The sequence below is a fragment of the Condylura cristata genome, unplaced genomic scaffold, assembly GCF_000260355.1.
Source record: "Condylura cristata isolate star-nosed mole 26May11 unplaced genomic scaffold, ConCri1.0 scaffold00022, whole genome shotgun sequence".
In the NCBI taxonomy this organism is placed as follows: Eukaryota; Metazoa; Chordata; class Mammalia; order Eulipotyphla; family Talpidae; genus Condylura; species Condylura cristata.
In genome coordinates, this window is record NW_004567123.1 from 13,377,232 (window position 1) to 13,394,867 (window position 17,636).

Genomic DNA, 17,636 nt, shown 5'->3' on the forward strand with positions numbered 1-17,636 from the left:
AATAATATAATAGTTTATTTTTACATCATTTTGTGCCTTTTTCCATCTCATTTGCAATCTCCTTGGGCTTCCCATCACCAAATCACCCATGTGCCATCACCATAGTCCAGATATTTCCCTCCCCCTACTGTTTTTGATCCTATTCCCCACTCCATCCCCATAAAATGTCTCTGGTATATAGCTGTTCATTATTATTATTATTTTCTTGCCTGTTCCATTATGCTACTGCTATGAGTGAAACTATCTGGTATTTTCCCTTTTCTTTCTGGCTTATTTCTCTAAGCATGATCTTCTCCAGTTCTATCCATGTTGCTGCAAAAGGCATGTGTTTATTTATTTATTTATTTTTTTGGTTGTTGAGTAATATTCCATTGTTTAACTCACCCTTTAGTGATGACTTTAAAGGAGAAAAAAAAACAAAAAACAACTTGAACCTCTATTATCCTTGAACTGTATTTGTGTTGGAAGTTAAGGAAATATATCTGTCTTTACACAAGATCTGAATAAATGTCTATTGCTCAAAGTATCAAGGAATTTTCAACTTCCTACTTATTTGATTTGCAAGTCGTTCCATGAAAATAACTCATTAAGCTATTACAAAGTTGGGAATATTTTATAATGAAGTCTTTACTTTTGAAACATAAGTGACCTTTAAAACTACCAATTTAAAAGGATTATACTAAAAAAGTCTTTGCTGCTAAAATAGTGTCTCCTGTGCCTCTTATGTCCTAGATAGAATTTTCTTTTGAGAAAACCACAGCTACTTATTTTCAGTGGCCTGGTTCAAACAAACTTACATTATTACAAGACAAGATAAAGGGCACCTGGTGTTTGGACTGTGAGGTGACTTTTCACAGTTTTACCTGGTAAGGGCAAATGATCTATTTCTTGAGTTTCAAAAATGAAGTCAGGTTTAATGATTCATCTGTTAGACCACATAGAATCTATGTGTTTCAATACCTCTAAAGCTACTTAAAGCTGACAATATCCAAATATCCTCTAAATTTTACTCACATTATAATATTTACTGAAAATCCTTTCTGATCATTTTTAGGATAGAAGCAAAAATGAAGCTGACTAGAACTTTTACATTTCTATACCGTGAGTGTTACATTCTTCCTAAATAACATGTTGATGTTGACGTGTCAAGAGAAGGCTTTGAAAAGCCACCAGAGTGCGAAAGGATCAGCAATCTCAAAGACCCTGTGTCTCCCACCTCTCAGAGGACAGCAAACACCTTATGGATCACACTACATATTAGAGTTTATGTGTTGCAAGAATCCCATAAAAGCATATGGAAAATACTGCACTTTACTGGAAAAACAAAGGAAGACACTAAATGACTTGACAATCACTTTTTTTTTTAAAAGGGCCTAAACAACCCTAAGCAACATGAAAGCATACAGAAACTTTTGCCTGAATTAGAAAGATGTGTACTATTAAATGTGATTATAGACAAATAAATACATTGGTGGTATTTCACAAGATGATAGAAGAGAACGATATGAAAAATTTAATCAATCAGTAGGTTTTTTGTAACTGGATGCTAAATTCTATGAAAGTGCTCTTCCTATGTGCTACTGTCTTCTGCTGAGGTGTCATGTTACATAAGAGAAACCAGCGATTATACTTAAAGGATCTGGAAATTACCACTTAATGTCATGTTTAAGATTAGAACATTCTCTCACCTCTTTCTTTACTTCTTCTTCGTCTTCCAGTGTCAAAGCAGCCAGTTGCTTAGCTCTTTGCTCCATCAGATTCACATAACGGATTGGATTTGACAAAGCTTCAATCACATCTAGACAAAGAAGAGACATTTTAGATGAAAGGATCTGTAGAAATTGATTATCATCTATCCATCCATTTATCCAACCAGCCAATCATCCATCTACCAGTCCATCTATTTCTTCATTACCTACCTACTCACCTACTCATAGCCAATTCATTATTCATCTTCCTTTTTTTTATTTCCATTTGCCGTATAATTATCCACTCATCCACCCAAAATTTGGAAATGGACAAGAGTCAGGACTCTGCTGAAATCTCAGAAAGAAAGCACTGAAAGTTGATTATCGCTAAGAGTCAAACTGGACAGGTTCCAAATCAGGATGCTACAATACTTCACATTTGTTAATTTCTTTTGGAGAGTTCCATTTATTCCAGCAATGGCTCACACCCTTGTCCTATGTGACCCAAGTGGGTTTTATAAGTGGACATTTCATATAAAAAGGAACAATCCAAAAATTTGGCAGTATGGATATTATTAGCACATGGCATCATTTGCTGGAGTGGGTTATAGTTGCTATTTTTGGATGGGCCATGTGTTCCAAGTTTGCCAGAGATTCCATCACTCCCCAGTAGCTCTAGTTTCTGGTACCAGACCACTTAGTATCATAAGCATTAAATTTGATTCCTGGTTGACATTGCCATAAATTAATTCTTCCAAACTTAGGATTCCAGCCATCAGGGTTTTAACACCGACTGAAGAAAAATCCATTGTACAGAAAAAAAGCTACAGCACCAGGTAGTGTGGATTAAGTAGTGTGTCCACAAAATTATTACTCTCAGTTAATAAATATGCTCAAAACTTTCTCGGGTCTTAAAAATATATTCACAAAGGCATGAGCAATTTACCTATAAACATGCATAGAAAAATGATGGTAATTCTGAGGCCAGAATTGTATTCCTTTGTTGGGTTCAGTTTTCCTTCCATGAAGCCACAGAAACTGGTGACCATGGCTGAAATATCCCTGCGAGTTAGGTTGTTTACCTGCATAGGTGTCTGGAACATAGTCTTTCACCTCTATGTAGACAAAGACAGCTGGCAGCATCAGGGGCTGGTTCCTTTCATTCCGCAGAGAAATGTAGTGATAACCTGGAGGGTGGCAATGATCCTTATCACATATTTTCTTCACAACATTAATTAGCACACAGGAACAGCTATGTGACGGAAGTGTTTGTATTTTGTGACTTTAGGTCACAAGTCAACTGTTTCTCATTTTAATCACATGGTTTTGTGTGGTAAGTTAGTTTTCTCACCAAATAGGAAAACAGTGTTGATTTTGAGTTTTTTCCTTTCCAGCCAAGGTTTTCCACACAAAAGTGAATTCAAACTGCCTGTCATAGATTGGACGATTGATCCAGAGTCATCTCCTGTCTATGATTTCTAGACTTGGAGCTTAGGTAATCGCTCTTCTTTGTTGAATGGGATGTTCGTGAGGTCGTGCAAACAAACTTAAAATGCACTTGCAGAGTTCATCATGCCCTTCTCCATTCCAGTGGGCAACAGTGAGAAGCACAAACTGTGGGCCCCAAAGCCCCTTCAGTCTGAGCCTATGAATATACACAGAGCCTGAGGCCGGGCTCCATGGCAGAGCCCAGCAGAACTCAACCAATCCTCAGACTTGCAAGCATGCAGCATCACACGTGTTAAAGAGATAGCATGTTCTGAACAAACTCCACAAACAATTTCTCTGGACCCCACCTCCACCCCAAACCAAAGAGATCCAAGACACGAAGGACTACAAACCCCATGTCATCATCACTGAAGGGAGGACTGCTGGGAACTGAGGGTGTTAAGCTGCCAGGTATGGCATATAACCAGACAGGTAGGCCTTGGGGGCCCTTGGCTTTTCACTGGCTTTTTAGCATTTTATTGGACTTTAGCTCAGTGGAAATGGTAGGGCACATTTACCAATTTATCTTTTTCTTTTTCTCCGAGTTATCCCTTTTTCATTTTCCCTTTTTTGAAAAATAGACCCTCTATTAGCCCTTTTGTGTGTGTCTGCAGTTGAGTCTCATTATTTATAGTAAGAGTACAGGTGAGGACCCACACTCAGGACAACCCACTTCATATTGGGGTTGCCCAGTAACATTAAACCACTGAGTTTTCAGATAGTTTGTGATACACGATTACCTTGGTAAGAGTTGAGTAATCCCACAAAAAATGTAAAACTTCCAGATTTGAATAGAGGTATGACTACTGTTGTATAACAAATTACAAAGCAGCATAGAGTTTCCTAAATAATTCATTAATAATCACATAGGGCAGTGCCAGTTTTCTTTACAGCTTTGATAAAAACATTTCTCAACATACTGTCTATCCATACCTGGCCGAATTGCTTGTACTGGCAAGATCCGATGACCGATAAATTTACCTCCTTCTTCATAAACTGCTACCCTCAAACAAGCCAGAGAAGGAAGAACCACCTACAGGAACATTAAGGATACACAGGGTCATGAGAATGAGTAACTCCAAGGAAAAAATGTAAAGGTATGCTCAAATAGACCCTACTCCTCCAAATCTAGTAGAAGTTTTTATTTAGCTAATTAAAACAATGGTAAATTGTGGCTCTATAGCTATAATTTAACATTCAACAGGATTGAGATCTACCATTATGTTTTGTCACCTTGTTCTAATGGGGAAATTGTTCAATACATAGACCATTTACTTTTGACATGGACATTTTCAATGTAGAAATGACATAAGTTTTGTGTTTGAATATTACACTATTTATCACAATCTGAGAATTTACACATATATGTTCAAAGCAAATTAATCTGAATCTTTCAACATGAAAAATAGCTTTCAGGATTGCTTTCTAATGTGATTGTTTTATAAATTTGTGAATACTTAAATGAACAACAAGTAGTTTTTCCCCCTTGTAAAGTAAAACATGCAGACCACATAGTTAAGTCAACAACAAGAGACAGACTGTATCCTTCAAAATTAACAACACTAGCAAAAATAGAAAATTAATATTATTTACTATTTTTAAAATGTCAGACATTTTCTAGATGCTTTCAATGTATTGGCGAATACTTGTATAGCTCTATGAAATAGATACTATTATTAATCCAACTAACATAAGACAAGACTGGAGCATGAGCATGGAGACAGTTAACACAGATATTCTCTTTGCAGAAAACTGGCCCTGAATAAATTCTGGCCAGATAAAGGAAAGGGTGTGGTATGCAAGTCTACTTTGCATTACTGGTCTTAGTTTCTTCCTTTTGGTAAATCCCATAAAGGTTTGTTTCACTGGAGGTAGAAAGAAGGCAGATTTACATCCCAGTAGAATATAAAAGGCTTTAACTCTGTAAGACAGTCTAGATGACAGCAAATGACCAATGGCCTTTAGTTGTTCTTATAAATGCTCTTTTAAAATGATGTGGGACTTCCCTGTTAGTGCAACGGGTTAAAGCACAGGACTGTGAAGCTCCCTGCAGCTGCTTCAGTGTGAGTTTGATGCCTTGCCAGGGAGGTGACCCACATGGTGTGTCAGACCTCTCCTGACTCACACGCTGCTCTCCTCACCAATGTACTTCGTCGATCTCCTGTTCTGCTCTCTTCTCTGTCTCTAGTGAATCCTCTCACATTGCACCTCTGGCCTGTACTCCATTTTTGTTTATATAAATAAAATAAATCTTAAAAATAAAAGGACGTGTGGACTTCCTTCAACAACCAGATTATGCCCTACTTTCTACTCTACTTCATTTGAGTTACAATGAAAAGGTATAGTTTATCATATGTATTATGAAAGGAGATGATTTAAATGTATGCCGTTCTGGTTTTCCAAATGAGATATATTAAAATTTTGATTTACAATACAACTTTGAAAAGCCAAATAAGTGATGCACAGTGTTCTGGAACAGTTTTTAAGATAGCTTTGAAAATAGTATTACTTTATGAATATGTAAATTCCCAAGTTAAGTAACAAATAATTCTTTGAGTTTTATTTTTTTTATCCACAGTATAAAACACATGAAACAAGCAGTTATATCTTATGTCCAGAAAAGGAGACCAACCTTTTTGAATACAATGGGTTCTTCTTCCCAGACAGGATTTACAGCATTTCCCTGTGATGTCTTGGTCTTAAATGCCTTTCTCCTTGTGTCTACTGGCAAACCAAACATATCCACTTCCACATAAGTCCCGACTTTCTTATCAGAAAGAAACTGACCTGAAATTATCTAGAAAGTAATTAAAAAGGGAACTTGATAAGTAAATAATAATGATATATGAGAATTCTTTGAAGAGGTTTCTAGTGAATGTTGACTTACAATCAATGTAAAATATAAGAATACAAATGCGATTTCTCTTTTGGTTAAAGAATTGATAAAGAGATATTAAAAATTCTGAGTTAAAGGGAGTTAAGTAACAAGCTAAAGGCTTTAGGGGAAAATAAATGAACAAATATAGAGAGTTTAATGAAATTCTGCACTTTTAACTTATGCTACATCTATTAAATGTTAAAGACTGATCTTTTGAACCCACTGAGTATAAGGCTTTTTCTAGTAGTTAAAATGCTACAAGAAAGTCTCATTTTAACATTATTAAAGATGAAACAAAAAGGTCATTAAAGAGAAAAAATTTAAGGCACTATGGTAGAAACTCCAGCATTTAAAAACTTCTTCATGTTCAGAAGATTCAAGTAGGATGAAACACTATGCTATTCCAGTTCTCAGGGTTGTTAGAGTTTAAAATAAAAAGGCACAATGATGATATAACCAACCAAACACCAAATTAGACAAATACCAAATCATCAAGCCAGGATATCATCACCCATAATTTTATCTGTTAATTTTCCACCCATTGTGTAGCTATAAAAATAATAATTTTGAAGATTTTAAAATGACACAGTCATAAAAAGTTTCTCAGTTATCCCATTTTTTCTAATCCTATTTTTAAAATCTAAGAGCTCCTCAGGTGCCATAAAAGCTGCAAACAAAAGAGGCAAACAAGATGACTGGAGAGAAAAGTAGAAGAAAGAAAGACTGAAGAAGCCAATCTGGTGAATTTGGGTTGTTGGATTGATAAAGCTGCCTGCTGACCAAGAGTTTTCCCAGCTCGAGTCCATGAAAGGGACAGAAACACCAAGATTATGGCTGGCTCAGAAACTGGACATACAGGCAGCTTAAGAAGGATCTTCAATGGCCAAAGCCAGTGCATGGTCAGAGATCCTGAACAAGTGAGTGTGAAAGTTTCAAGGACGAGACTGCTCTGAACTTATTCTGGGAACACTCATTTCTCATGAATACGTTCTTTAGCCTGAGTGTTTAACACCTGTAAGCAACAATCTATTTAACTCAAAATTCTACAGGAGAATGTCTTAGCAGACATTTTATATGCTTGAAACTTCCAAGTTATGTGAGTCACACTGGTAATTCAACCCCACCAGAGATTTGGTGTGCTTAAGATACTTCAACGAAACAGAAAGCCTTAACTAAATTAATGACACTGAACCTCAGCATCATCATCAGCAAAATAGGAGGGTGGAACACCTTTTGAACTCACTGGCAGTTTAAAGTCTGTGTCAGAGGATCTAAACAAAGGCACTACTAGACAGATGGGAGCTAAGTCTTGGTTCTAGATAGAGTCACATGCTATGGTAACCTGAGAACTTTTAATCTATATTTAACAATTTATTGAGAGAACACTTTTATCTCTAATTTTGCTCAATATAAGTATTTTTCCTGTAACTGATTGGGGAGGAAAGACCCAAGAATTTCTCCATTATGGTCAGTCATTTACATGGTTACATTTCAGTGTGGGATATTTACACCAACAGAAAGGATTGGCCATTGAGAATCTCACCAACTTGTTTTGACTTATTCTCCTTTTAAAGATTTTTAAAGATTATTCTTTAAAAGAATTATTCTCCTTTTAAAGATTAGTTATATGATCTCATCGATGTAGCTTCTGAAAATTTTTAATGTGAATTATGTCCTTAAAGAACAAGGTGCCTGCAGGAAGTAGAGACTTTGGAATAAGTATATTTTTAATGACTACTTCTTTACACAGAATTGATGTCTAAAGATTATTTGGGGAATAACTGTGCAACAGAAGTATACATACCTTAACAGATAAGGTGTTGGCCACAATCCCATCTACAATGCCTTCGGTAAATGGATCAAAATGTTTGTCAGGTCTCCTCATGAACTCTGGCTTTAATCTGTAGCCACTCTTCCCATTGTATTCATACATCCCCATATTTATTTGCATAGCCAGGTCTGAATATCAAAAACACAAGGTTAATTGCAATTGTTTTTATATGTGTAGCAAGAAAGTAAATTGCATCACATCATAGTCCATTTTATGACTGTTCCTCTTTTAAAAAGAAATATTTATTTACTATGGGAACTTATAAAGCACAAATAAGATAAAGAAATCCAAATCCAGAGATAAATTGTTACAAACATGTTGGGTATATTCTGTTTTCTATTTCAAATATATTTTGAACATTTAGCTTATCCACTCCACTAAATATTTGTCTGTTTTAATTTTAAAAGTTGTATATGATTCCTTTGAAGGGATATATCTGAATAAATATATTACACCACTCCTTTGGTATATTTCAGAGTCTTCTAAGTCTTCATTTTTACATGTCATATTTTGATGAACATTATTGTGATGAAATCCTTGAAGTTATAAATAAAATAAAATAAATAAAATTTCTAGGTCAAAAGATATACACATTGGAAAAGTTTTTTGATATTTGCTAAAATGCCCTTCAGAAAGCTTAAATTGTATTCCCCTAACCCATATTTTTGAGGATGGACTTCACTAAAACTCTGCAGTGGATTCTATAACAAATGAATACATTTGAAAGTGTACACTCCTTAGCTTATCTACCACCACATCTGATTATACACTGATTCATACCTAAAGGACAAACGTTAGTGTCAAGGTTTTCCTATGACATAATCTACAGAAAATTAATATCCACACTCATTTATTTAAAGCAATAAGGAATCTGTGCAATTGTCATTTGTTCCACATTATTACCTCTCATTCATGTTGATAAAAAAGAGGTAATCATAACAACTATTTCAAATTTTCATGTACCTAATCTTTTTAGATCAGGAGAAATAAGTGAAAATTTATTTCACATTTTATTAAGCTGATCTAACCAAAATTGCACAAAATGCCAACAAAAGAAAGTGGTAAATTTGAAATACTTTAAAAAATGCTTGATAAGTGTATTTCAAATAAATTTTAAATACTTGAAAAAAATGAACTCAAGAAACCACTTTAACAAGGCATATGTTCTAAAATAATAACACACAAGAGTGTAGAATTTATACAAGAAACTAAAGGATTAGTACATATTATGAGCTCTAATAATAGCACATCATAATTTCCTACAAGAGAAGAGATGAATATGTGATCATCCCAATAGATGTCAAAAAGACATTGAAGAACATGCACTGCAAATCCCTATAATATGTGAGTTAATGAGGACATGTGTATGAAAGAATATCTGTCTCAAAGTTACAGCCAACATCTATTCAATGCTATCAGAAAATGAAAGAACTATTGTGTCAAGATGAAGAGAAAGACATGAACTCTAATGCTATTATCTGATATTATTCTAGAACCAAAACTCTAAAGCACTAATACATGGGGGAAGCTGAATATGAATAAATTACTATGATTGTATAGCTAAAAAACTCAATAGAAACTACTGGCAAAACAAACCATTATAAGAACTTAGGAAGATAATCATTTTAAAATACACTTATAAAATAAATGTATAGTCTGTTAAAACATAATTAAAAAAGAAGTCATCTAAAGAATCTCTAACAAAGATGAATCATTTTGCTGAGGTACAAGAAAAAAACTTTTATGGTAAAAAAGAATGACATTCTTTCTGTGATAAAACTAAAATTGAAAGGTGATAGCTTTATTTAGATGAATTTATAACTTTAACGTGATTTTAATAAAAATCTATTTTTCCTCAGAGAGAGGGGAAGGAAACAAAGTAACAAACCAAATTCATGGCACAGGAATCCCATTGCAATGGCAAGAAAAGGAGTGAAGATAGCAATAAAGGAAAATTTTCACTTCTAGGTATCAGTATTACTAAGCATTATAATAAAAAGAGTAAATTATTAGTTCCAAGGAGACAGACAAATTTATAAATGGAAAAGAATATAAGTTAAAAAATAGGCTTAAATTAACTAAAATAAAAGTCTCACCAATTGCGTTGTAATTCCAGTTCTTCATAAAAAGGAACTGATCTCTTACTGAGATTATATAACAAATTTAAATTTGGATGTATGAAAGATTATCAAAAAAAATGAGAGAAATTGGAGTATGACTCTGACTATGGTGGAAAATTGTAATCACAAAAATAAAACATACATTTATAAAATGTTAATCAATTTGTCCATAAAACCAATTTTTCTTGATTTCACAATATAAGACAACATGGTCTTTATATAAAAAGCATTATTATAAGTGGAGAAACCCAGAAAGATAGCAGCAGAGCAAAGACAATGGATTCGCCTCCTTCATAGTCTCATAACTAAATCATAGCAGAATAAAGTTAGTACACCTTGAAAGAAAGGCAGGCAAATGCTGGTAGACATTGCCAAATGCTACCAGACAATAGTTTGGTAGACAGGGGGAGAAAAATATCCAGCTGAATCATGTTTGTAGTGATGATACCTGAGCAGTACATGTGAGGGAAGGGTGGCTGCAGCCAGAGCCCTCTTACAGCTTTGACTCAGGGGCTTTGGAGCTAAGGGGGTTCAGAGAGTTGGGACCCAGGACAAAGGGTACACTGTTGGAGAACTCAGGGTGAAGGGTACAGAGTAATGGTTATTGGCTTGAGCCTCAAGCTTCCAATGTAGAACAGCTGAAGAGCAGAGCCAGGTGTGATCACCTGCATCTCCTCATAGAAGTGGCTGTTATATGCAGCGTGAAGATGAGATGGTTGAAATACCTGCCAGGAACCCTACTCCCAGGGCCAACACTGAGACAAGTGTTTCACTACCTAGAGTTTTTCAGGAGCTAGTACCCCAGGGTAAGCAGAGAACAAATCCCTGTGTGTAGTCCTGTTACAACTGCAGTCCACAGTGATGCATCCAATACTCAAAGAACCTAGAGGGTGAGGTTAGCATGGATTCTAAGAGGCATTTGAGCCAGTGAGTTGGCTTAGAGGAGGGGTCCTGGTAGGGAGGGAAGCTTGAGTCCCTGATGCTCCCTGAAATTTGTCCCTGTAAAAACTAAAAATGAAGAGACAGAAGAACGTCACAAAAGCTGAAGCCAAACAAACAACAAAAGTCTCAGAGCAGGAGAACTACAGAATATGCCTAAAGAGGAATTGTTATAACTGATGCTTGCAGAATTTAAAACAAAGCAAAACTAATCCGCAATGGGATGATGTAAATTAGGAGCAGGATAAGGAGTGAGAAAATATGTTATAATTAGGATTAATGGATTTAAAAATTACTATCAGTGAATTAAAAATATAATAGAGGGGCGTAACAGAAGACAAACACAGTAATGCAGAGCATTAATGATCTACAAAGCCCGTTGTTAGAGAACACACAAACAGAACAACAGAGACAAATGAATTAAAAAATAAAAATTGTGTTTGAAATAGTGTTAGATTCTGAGAAAAGCTGGAGAAATAACATCCATGTTATGAGGAGAAGAGAAAGACAAGGTCATAGAAAACGTAAAAAAATAACTGCTGAGGCCCTCCCTTGTGGCACAGCGGGTTAAAGCACAGCATTAAGAAGCTTAAACCACTTCTGCATGAGTTCGATTCCCGCCTGCCCGGGAAGAGACCACATGGTGCGGCAGACCTCTCCTGACCCGCCCGCTGCTCCCTCAGCAGTGTACTTCGTCAGTCTGCCTGTTCTGCTCCCCACTCTGTCTCTGGTGAATCCTCTCACCCTTCGCATCTCTGGCCTATACCCCAGTTCTATATGAATAAATAAATAAATCTTAAAAAAAAAAAATAACTGCCGAGAAACATTTCAACCTAGGAAATGAACCCAACATCCTGACCTAAGAGCTTCAAACACAATGATACCAGACAGACTCCAAGACACACTAGAGTAAAACTACTGAAAGCCAATGACAAGCATAGACTGCAAAAAACAGGGAGAAGAAAACAGGGACACCAACAAAAGGCCAGATTTGTCAATAGAACCTTAAGGCAAGAAGGGAATGCAGGGGGTACTGAGATTTTCCAGTTTAGAGTCCTTCATTCCTGTATGATGATTTTCAAGACGGAAGGAAGGGTAAGGAGTTTCACTGAAAAGTCAAATCTAAAAGAATTTGCCTACACCAGAAATGAATAGGAAAGTTGACAAGAGCCTTGATCAGGCAATTCCTAAAAGCAGAAATACACAAAGGAAAATTCACGCTTAAAGTGTTCACCCTCAGCATTAGTCAACAAGACGAAATTGAAATGATGTTTTTATTATCATTATTACTTAATACTTAACCAAGACCTCAAGTAAGAAGGTTCAATTTGTATTATGCATTACTGATGAAGGAGAAACCCAGTGCAACATTTTTGATGAACAATTTGGCATGATGCTCAGAGGTTCTTAAAACTTTCACTTCCTTTAAAGAGCAATTCTGTTTTAGGAGCTTTTCCAAAAGAACATTAGGAGATAGACTTGATAAATGATATTCCAGACAATCTTTAGAACATTATTTATAATAAAAAAATTCTAATGTCTAATGATAGAAATAGACTTAAGTGATTTTTTAAACATGCTTAGTGCATAGATATTACATTACATGTTTGTGAATAGCACTGGAGATTATATATCTACACACTTATATGAATATGTCCATATGTAAAAAAAAAATGATGTGAAAGGCACTCACATACACAGCCAAAAATTAGTGCCAAGCTAAAAGCTGACAGAGTTTATATCTTTAAATCATAGCATTCTTGGTACTTTTATTTCCTTTATATAGTTATTTGAATTTTTCAAATTTTCTACCTATTATAATAATAAGTACCTATTATTTTAAAGAATGTAAGTTTTTTTGATTAAAAATAGACCTTTAGGTAGAAAGCAGAAACATTACTGATGTACATTTGATAAAAAAATTGATTAAATTACTGATGACAACTTCTCAATTTTCAAAGTTCACCAACTTTGCATTGATACTTCCTTCACTGATATTTGCTTTTGTTTGTTTTTCCAAACAAGTCTGGACATTTTTTTCCCCAGTCACTTGGGAATGGTTTTCAGATCCCCAGAAATGTGACTTTATAGAGAATGGAAAGTAGTAATCATGTTACTTACCTACTGTTTGGAAATTAAGTGCAACCATTTGGCAACCTGCATTCCAGAAGAGCTGAGGCATGTAGTTGGATGAATCCACTCGTGTTCCTTTTGGATATATCCTACTAAGCTGCATTTTGTTATATCTGGACCATCATGTTAAGTAGTGAATACAATTAGCAATACAATTATCAAAATAATTAGTTCATAATATTAACTGAGATGTCACCTCCAATCTTTCTGTTTTGGGAAAATGAAATATATATTCAAGATCTCAGTGGGTGAAATATGTAAAAAAATCTGAACAAATAAAATAAATGTGTTTTTATAATGTAAATGTAGCATAACCTTGGTAGACCCTGGTGGGGGAAAACTTTATGAGTTAGCAAAAATGGGTGATTCAAAGTCAGTGGGATTTCGTGGAGATTATTAAGGACAGGCTTAATGTCTAAGGACACACACAGCTCAAGCATGTCAAATTGTGTGAGGGGATAATATTGTTTTTGGCAGAAGCAGATAATATGAACGATATGGCTATTTTTGAAACGCTCTCTGTTCATTCTCTTAACTTTCTCTGGGAATGCTATTTGCCAAGACAATGGTATTCATTATGACTGATAACAAGGTAAATATAGCACAGAGGGCTCTGACCTGTTTTGTATTTTGGTTCTTACTGTCATTAGTTTTCCATCAGGAGATTTCACTTTTCTGACCTCAGTTTCCTCATCCATAAAATAGACTTAATTCCTTTGTTAAAAGGCTGTTGTGAGGATTAAATGACAAGCCAAAAAAAAAAAAAAAAAGGCCTATTATAGTATTTAATGCATACTAGTGGTAATGATTTTTATAATATAACTACTATGGCCTTTATATTTGCTCATCCTATTTTTGATGAGTTTTAAAACCGACTTTATTCTAAGATTTGCTTTGTGAAATCAAACTCTTTGGGACATTTACTATTAATTTTAGAAAAACATTTCTCTTTTCATTTTCTTTTGATCATTGCATAATAAAAAGGTTCTGTTGTCAGCAGTATCGACATAACCATTATTACTAACATATTAATATTTCCACTCCAACTATCTTTTGACTGGACTTCTATTTTCAAGAAGTTATATATAGACACACTAGGTATAGCTTACACGCACATACATATTTTTATATGTTCCCTAAACCAATAGCAAGCCAAAACCTGCAGTCATTATTTCTCTCTTATAGAGAACATATAGAAGGGCTGAGCCAATTGTTAAAATGACAAATTGCTTAAATATGTGAAAGTAACCTTGACATCTGGGCTTCCTTTACCCCAAGGCCAATTTTCTTCTCCAAATGCTAGGTGACCCAACTCAGTTTCACCTGTGAAACCCAAAACTATCATGCCCAGATTTATAGACTTAAGCAAACAGCACAGGACTTTAATTGCGTTAATTCAACAGTCACTCGTCAAATCAAGGATACTCTACAAATTCCACTGGTGTCTTCGTTAGTTGCTCAAGTCCTTTGGTTTCCACAAAGGAAGACATTTCAAAACTTCTATTTCTTTCTGAGTAAAAATAGTAAGGAGTAAAATTAAAGTTCAGTATTAGAACAGATGACAAATAAGCAAGCATTCAATAAAGCTAAAGTTAATACTCAATGTAGTTTTATATCTTGGGGGTCGGGGGGAAGCTATTAATCTGCAACAAAAGTTGAGTCTCTTGACTCCACTCAAATATTCTTCTATTTCCTAGTTGGTTCAGATATGCTTATGGTTGCAACAGGTTAGGGATGTGGTAGATTTAATATGAAAAAATGAATTTTATAGTGGATAATAGAACAATGAAAGCTGTTTTATAAAAAAAAGCAGTGACTTTCTAAAATCTTTTGATCTAAATCCATTTGGGTTGATTTTGTTCTAAATCCATTTGGGTGTGTTTATGCCAATGACGACTATCTCTTTTCTATCCATATTATCATGGTCTCAGCATACATATATCCTTTGGTTCAAACAATTCATGTGATATCAAGGTAATAGTTTTGCAAAGCAAATGTTTCTTGGAAAATTTCCAACCTGATCTCCTCATTTTCAGATAAGATATGAGAGACAGAGATAGGAAGGTGCTAAAGGTCTCACTATTCCTGAACACAGGAACAACAATCTGAAAGTGAAACCCAAGTGGAACTCTTTAGCTGGAGCTAAAGAGAAATGAAACAGTGCTCTCATTTTGGAGACACTTAGAGTCAAACAACTTCATCTTCTCCCCAACTGAAAAGCTGCTATATATACACATTTTAAAAAGTGTTGTTACATAGCTCTTAGTTTTTTTAAGCTGATTTTCCTTGGAGGCATTTCCCCTCTCTGATGCCTACTTTTTATAATTAAACCTCATTTTCTCCCTAGTCATCCCCAGAACTTTTCTTTCTGCTTCGCCTCACCCATACTCAACTCTACAGTAAACCTTTTCTTGGTTCATCAAAAATCTATTTTGATATGACTAATTATTGTAAGTACAGCGCTAATTAAAAGTGAGTCAAAAGTAGGTAGAACAGTAAAATATGTGCAGCATTCAATTTAAAAAATGTGATAAAGTGATACAAAGCCTAGGAAGAAAAGTACTGGTTGTAAAACTTTTACATTGGTGCTGCTGTCACCAGCTTCCATAAGACTTAAATGCATCTGCTCTTTCTCATCTTGGTTAGAAGAGCAAGAGCAAGGTTTTTTTTGTTTGTTTGTTTGTTTGCTTTTTTTTTTTTTATGATTCATGAATTAGGAAAATTCATTTTACAGCTAATGAAATTTTCAGTAATATAAAACTAACTACTTTAGTATATTTCAAATTGGATATTTTATAAGAAGCATTAGTAATTAAAATAGATAATATAAATATTGAGATCTTTATAAACTATATATGAAATTAAAGTCTGTTGTAGAGATTGAGATAGCTTATGGTGCTAAGTTAAGGCTCATTGGGCAAAATTACATAAAAGTATGTTACATAGGGTACAGATTTTGACATATGGGTAATGCTATCTTTTATGAGAAGCTCCTATGTTTAAGCAAAACCTCAGCTTTTAAGAACACAAGCTAAAAAGTCCCAAGGATTCTCTTAACTTGAAAGCATCTTTTACTTCACGCAAATTTAAAGGAAGGGCAATTTCATAATTGGTTCTTTTCTCCAGGTGGAAGGAAGATATTTTTCTTGCACCCAGAATGGATATGTATTTGGATATAGGGAAAACATGAAAGTGACATGAAGTTAATTATATGATCCCCTAAGTACATAAAACAAATGAGATGAGGGTGAATTTGTTGATTTGGTCTATTTCTAGGTTTCAGGATCGAGCATTTTACTGGCTGATTCCCCTTCAGGGGATAAGCAGAAAGTTTATGTCAATAGTCATTTATACAATGGATGAAGTTGACTGAATTGTGCAAGCAAGAATCAAATAAAAAACCTTTTATTACCTGTACTCTGATTCAATGTGTTTTAGACAAATATGTACACAGCCTATTATGCTTCTTTGTCATTACAGTCATGGAATACTTTCTTCTGGGGTAATGATTATACATATTTTAATACACATGATATACAAATTTATATACAATATATAATTTTATATAAAATGTAAATATGATAAATATCATATATTAAACATGTATATAAAATTATAAATTAGTCAACCCATGCATATATTCAAGACTTTACCAGCAATCATTATATGATACAAGAAGCTTTTTTTCCCCAGAGAAAACTTACTTTTTGAAATTTCAAATGACTCAAACTTGACGGGCTGAATATAGTTCACCAGGTTGGACATTTCTTCTGTGGCCATGGCTTCACTCCCAGCAGTCCCCTGGAAGAAGAATGAAAAATAACATTCCCAGATTCGACAATATATTTTCGAGGTTTATCTTCCCAGGAAATGATCACGTGCCCTGAAAGGGTAGAAGACCATCCCTTCTCCTCAGAAAATATTTATTGTCGATAGAAAAGTCATTACAGCAGGAAGTAGGAGCCGTGGCCCTCCTTACTACAGGGTGGCTTGGGGGCCGCTCCCGGTATGTTGGGGCCAGAGCATCAACAGCCCCCTGAACACTGGTTAGACATGCAGCATCTTAGCCCCCACAGAATTCCTGGATCAGAGCCTGTGATTTTATCTTGTGCTCAAATGCACATTAAAGTTGGAGAAGCTCTGAGCTAAATCTCATCTATCCACAGATGATGTCTGAGGTTACTCAATCAAGAAGTCACTCGAAAATAGGAAAATTATTTGGTAGTGACATTTGGATGAACTGAAAATTGCTAAAAACAATAAGTTTTTCTTTTGGAAATAGAATGGGATGAGGCAACTATTAGCAAAGTATTTCTTTATAAATATTCCTCCCTTTCTGCCTTCTTGGTGACTGTGTGGCTATTGGTCAAGCTCTATCGTGTAGTGCAGGGATCAGTGGATCAGTTTCTAGGTTGCCTGATTTTTTTTTAAGATTTATGTATTTATGATACTGAACTGGGGTACAGGCCAGAGGTGCAGGGGCAGTGAGAGGCTTCACCAGAGACAGAGTGGGGAGCAGAACAGGCAGATCGAGGAAGTATACTGCTGAGGGGAGCAGC

The 17,636-nt window shown here is 35.0% G+C and overlaps 1 protein-coding gene across 2 annotated transcripts in view; it reads right to left on the bottom strand.

The window, feature by feature from the left end:
- The window catches only part of PLCB1 (phospholipase C, beta 1 (phosphoinositide-specific)), a 591,356-nt gene that overhangs the window by 112,613 nt on the left and 461,107 nt on the right, over nucleotides 1-17,636 (bottom strand). For both annotated transcript variants that reach the window (XM_004687179.2, XM_004687180.2), the window contains exons 16-23: nucleotides 16,782-16,878; nucleotides 14,503-14,587; nucleotides 13,066-13,190; nucleotides 7,859-8,013; nucleotides 5,809-5,973; nucleotides 4,110-4,209; nucleotides 2,771-2,875; nucleotides 1,689-1,798 (exon numbers count right to left, since the gene is read on the bottom strand). In XM_004687179.2, the coding sequence (XP_004687236.1) occupies nucleotides 1,689-1,798; nucleotides 2,771-2,875; nucleotides 4,110-4,209; nucleotides 5,809-5,973; nucleotides 7,859-8,013; nucleotides 13,066-13,190; nucleotides 14,503-14,587; nucleotides 16,782-16,878 (942 nt within the window). The remainder of the gene's footprint in view (nucleotides 1-1,688; nucleotides 1,799-2,770; nucleotides 2,876-4,109; nucleotides 4,210-5,808; nucleotides 5,974-7,858; nucleotides 8,014-13,065; nucleotides 13,191-14,502; nucleotides 14,588-16,781; nucleotides 16,879-17,636) is intronic.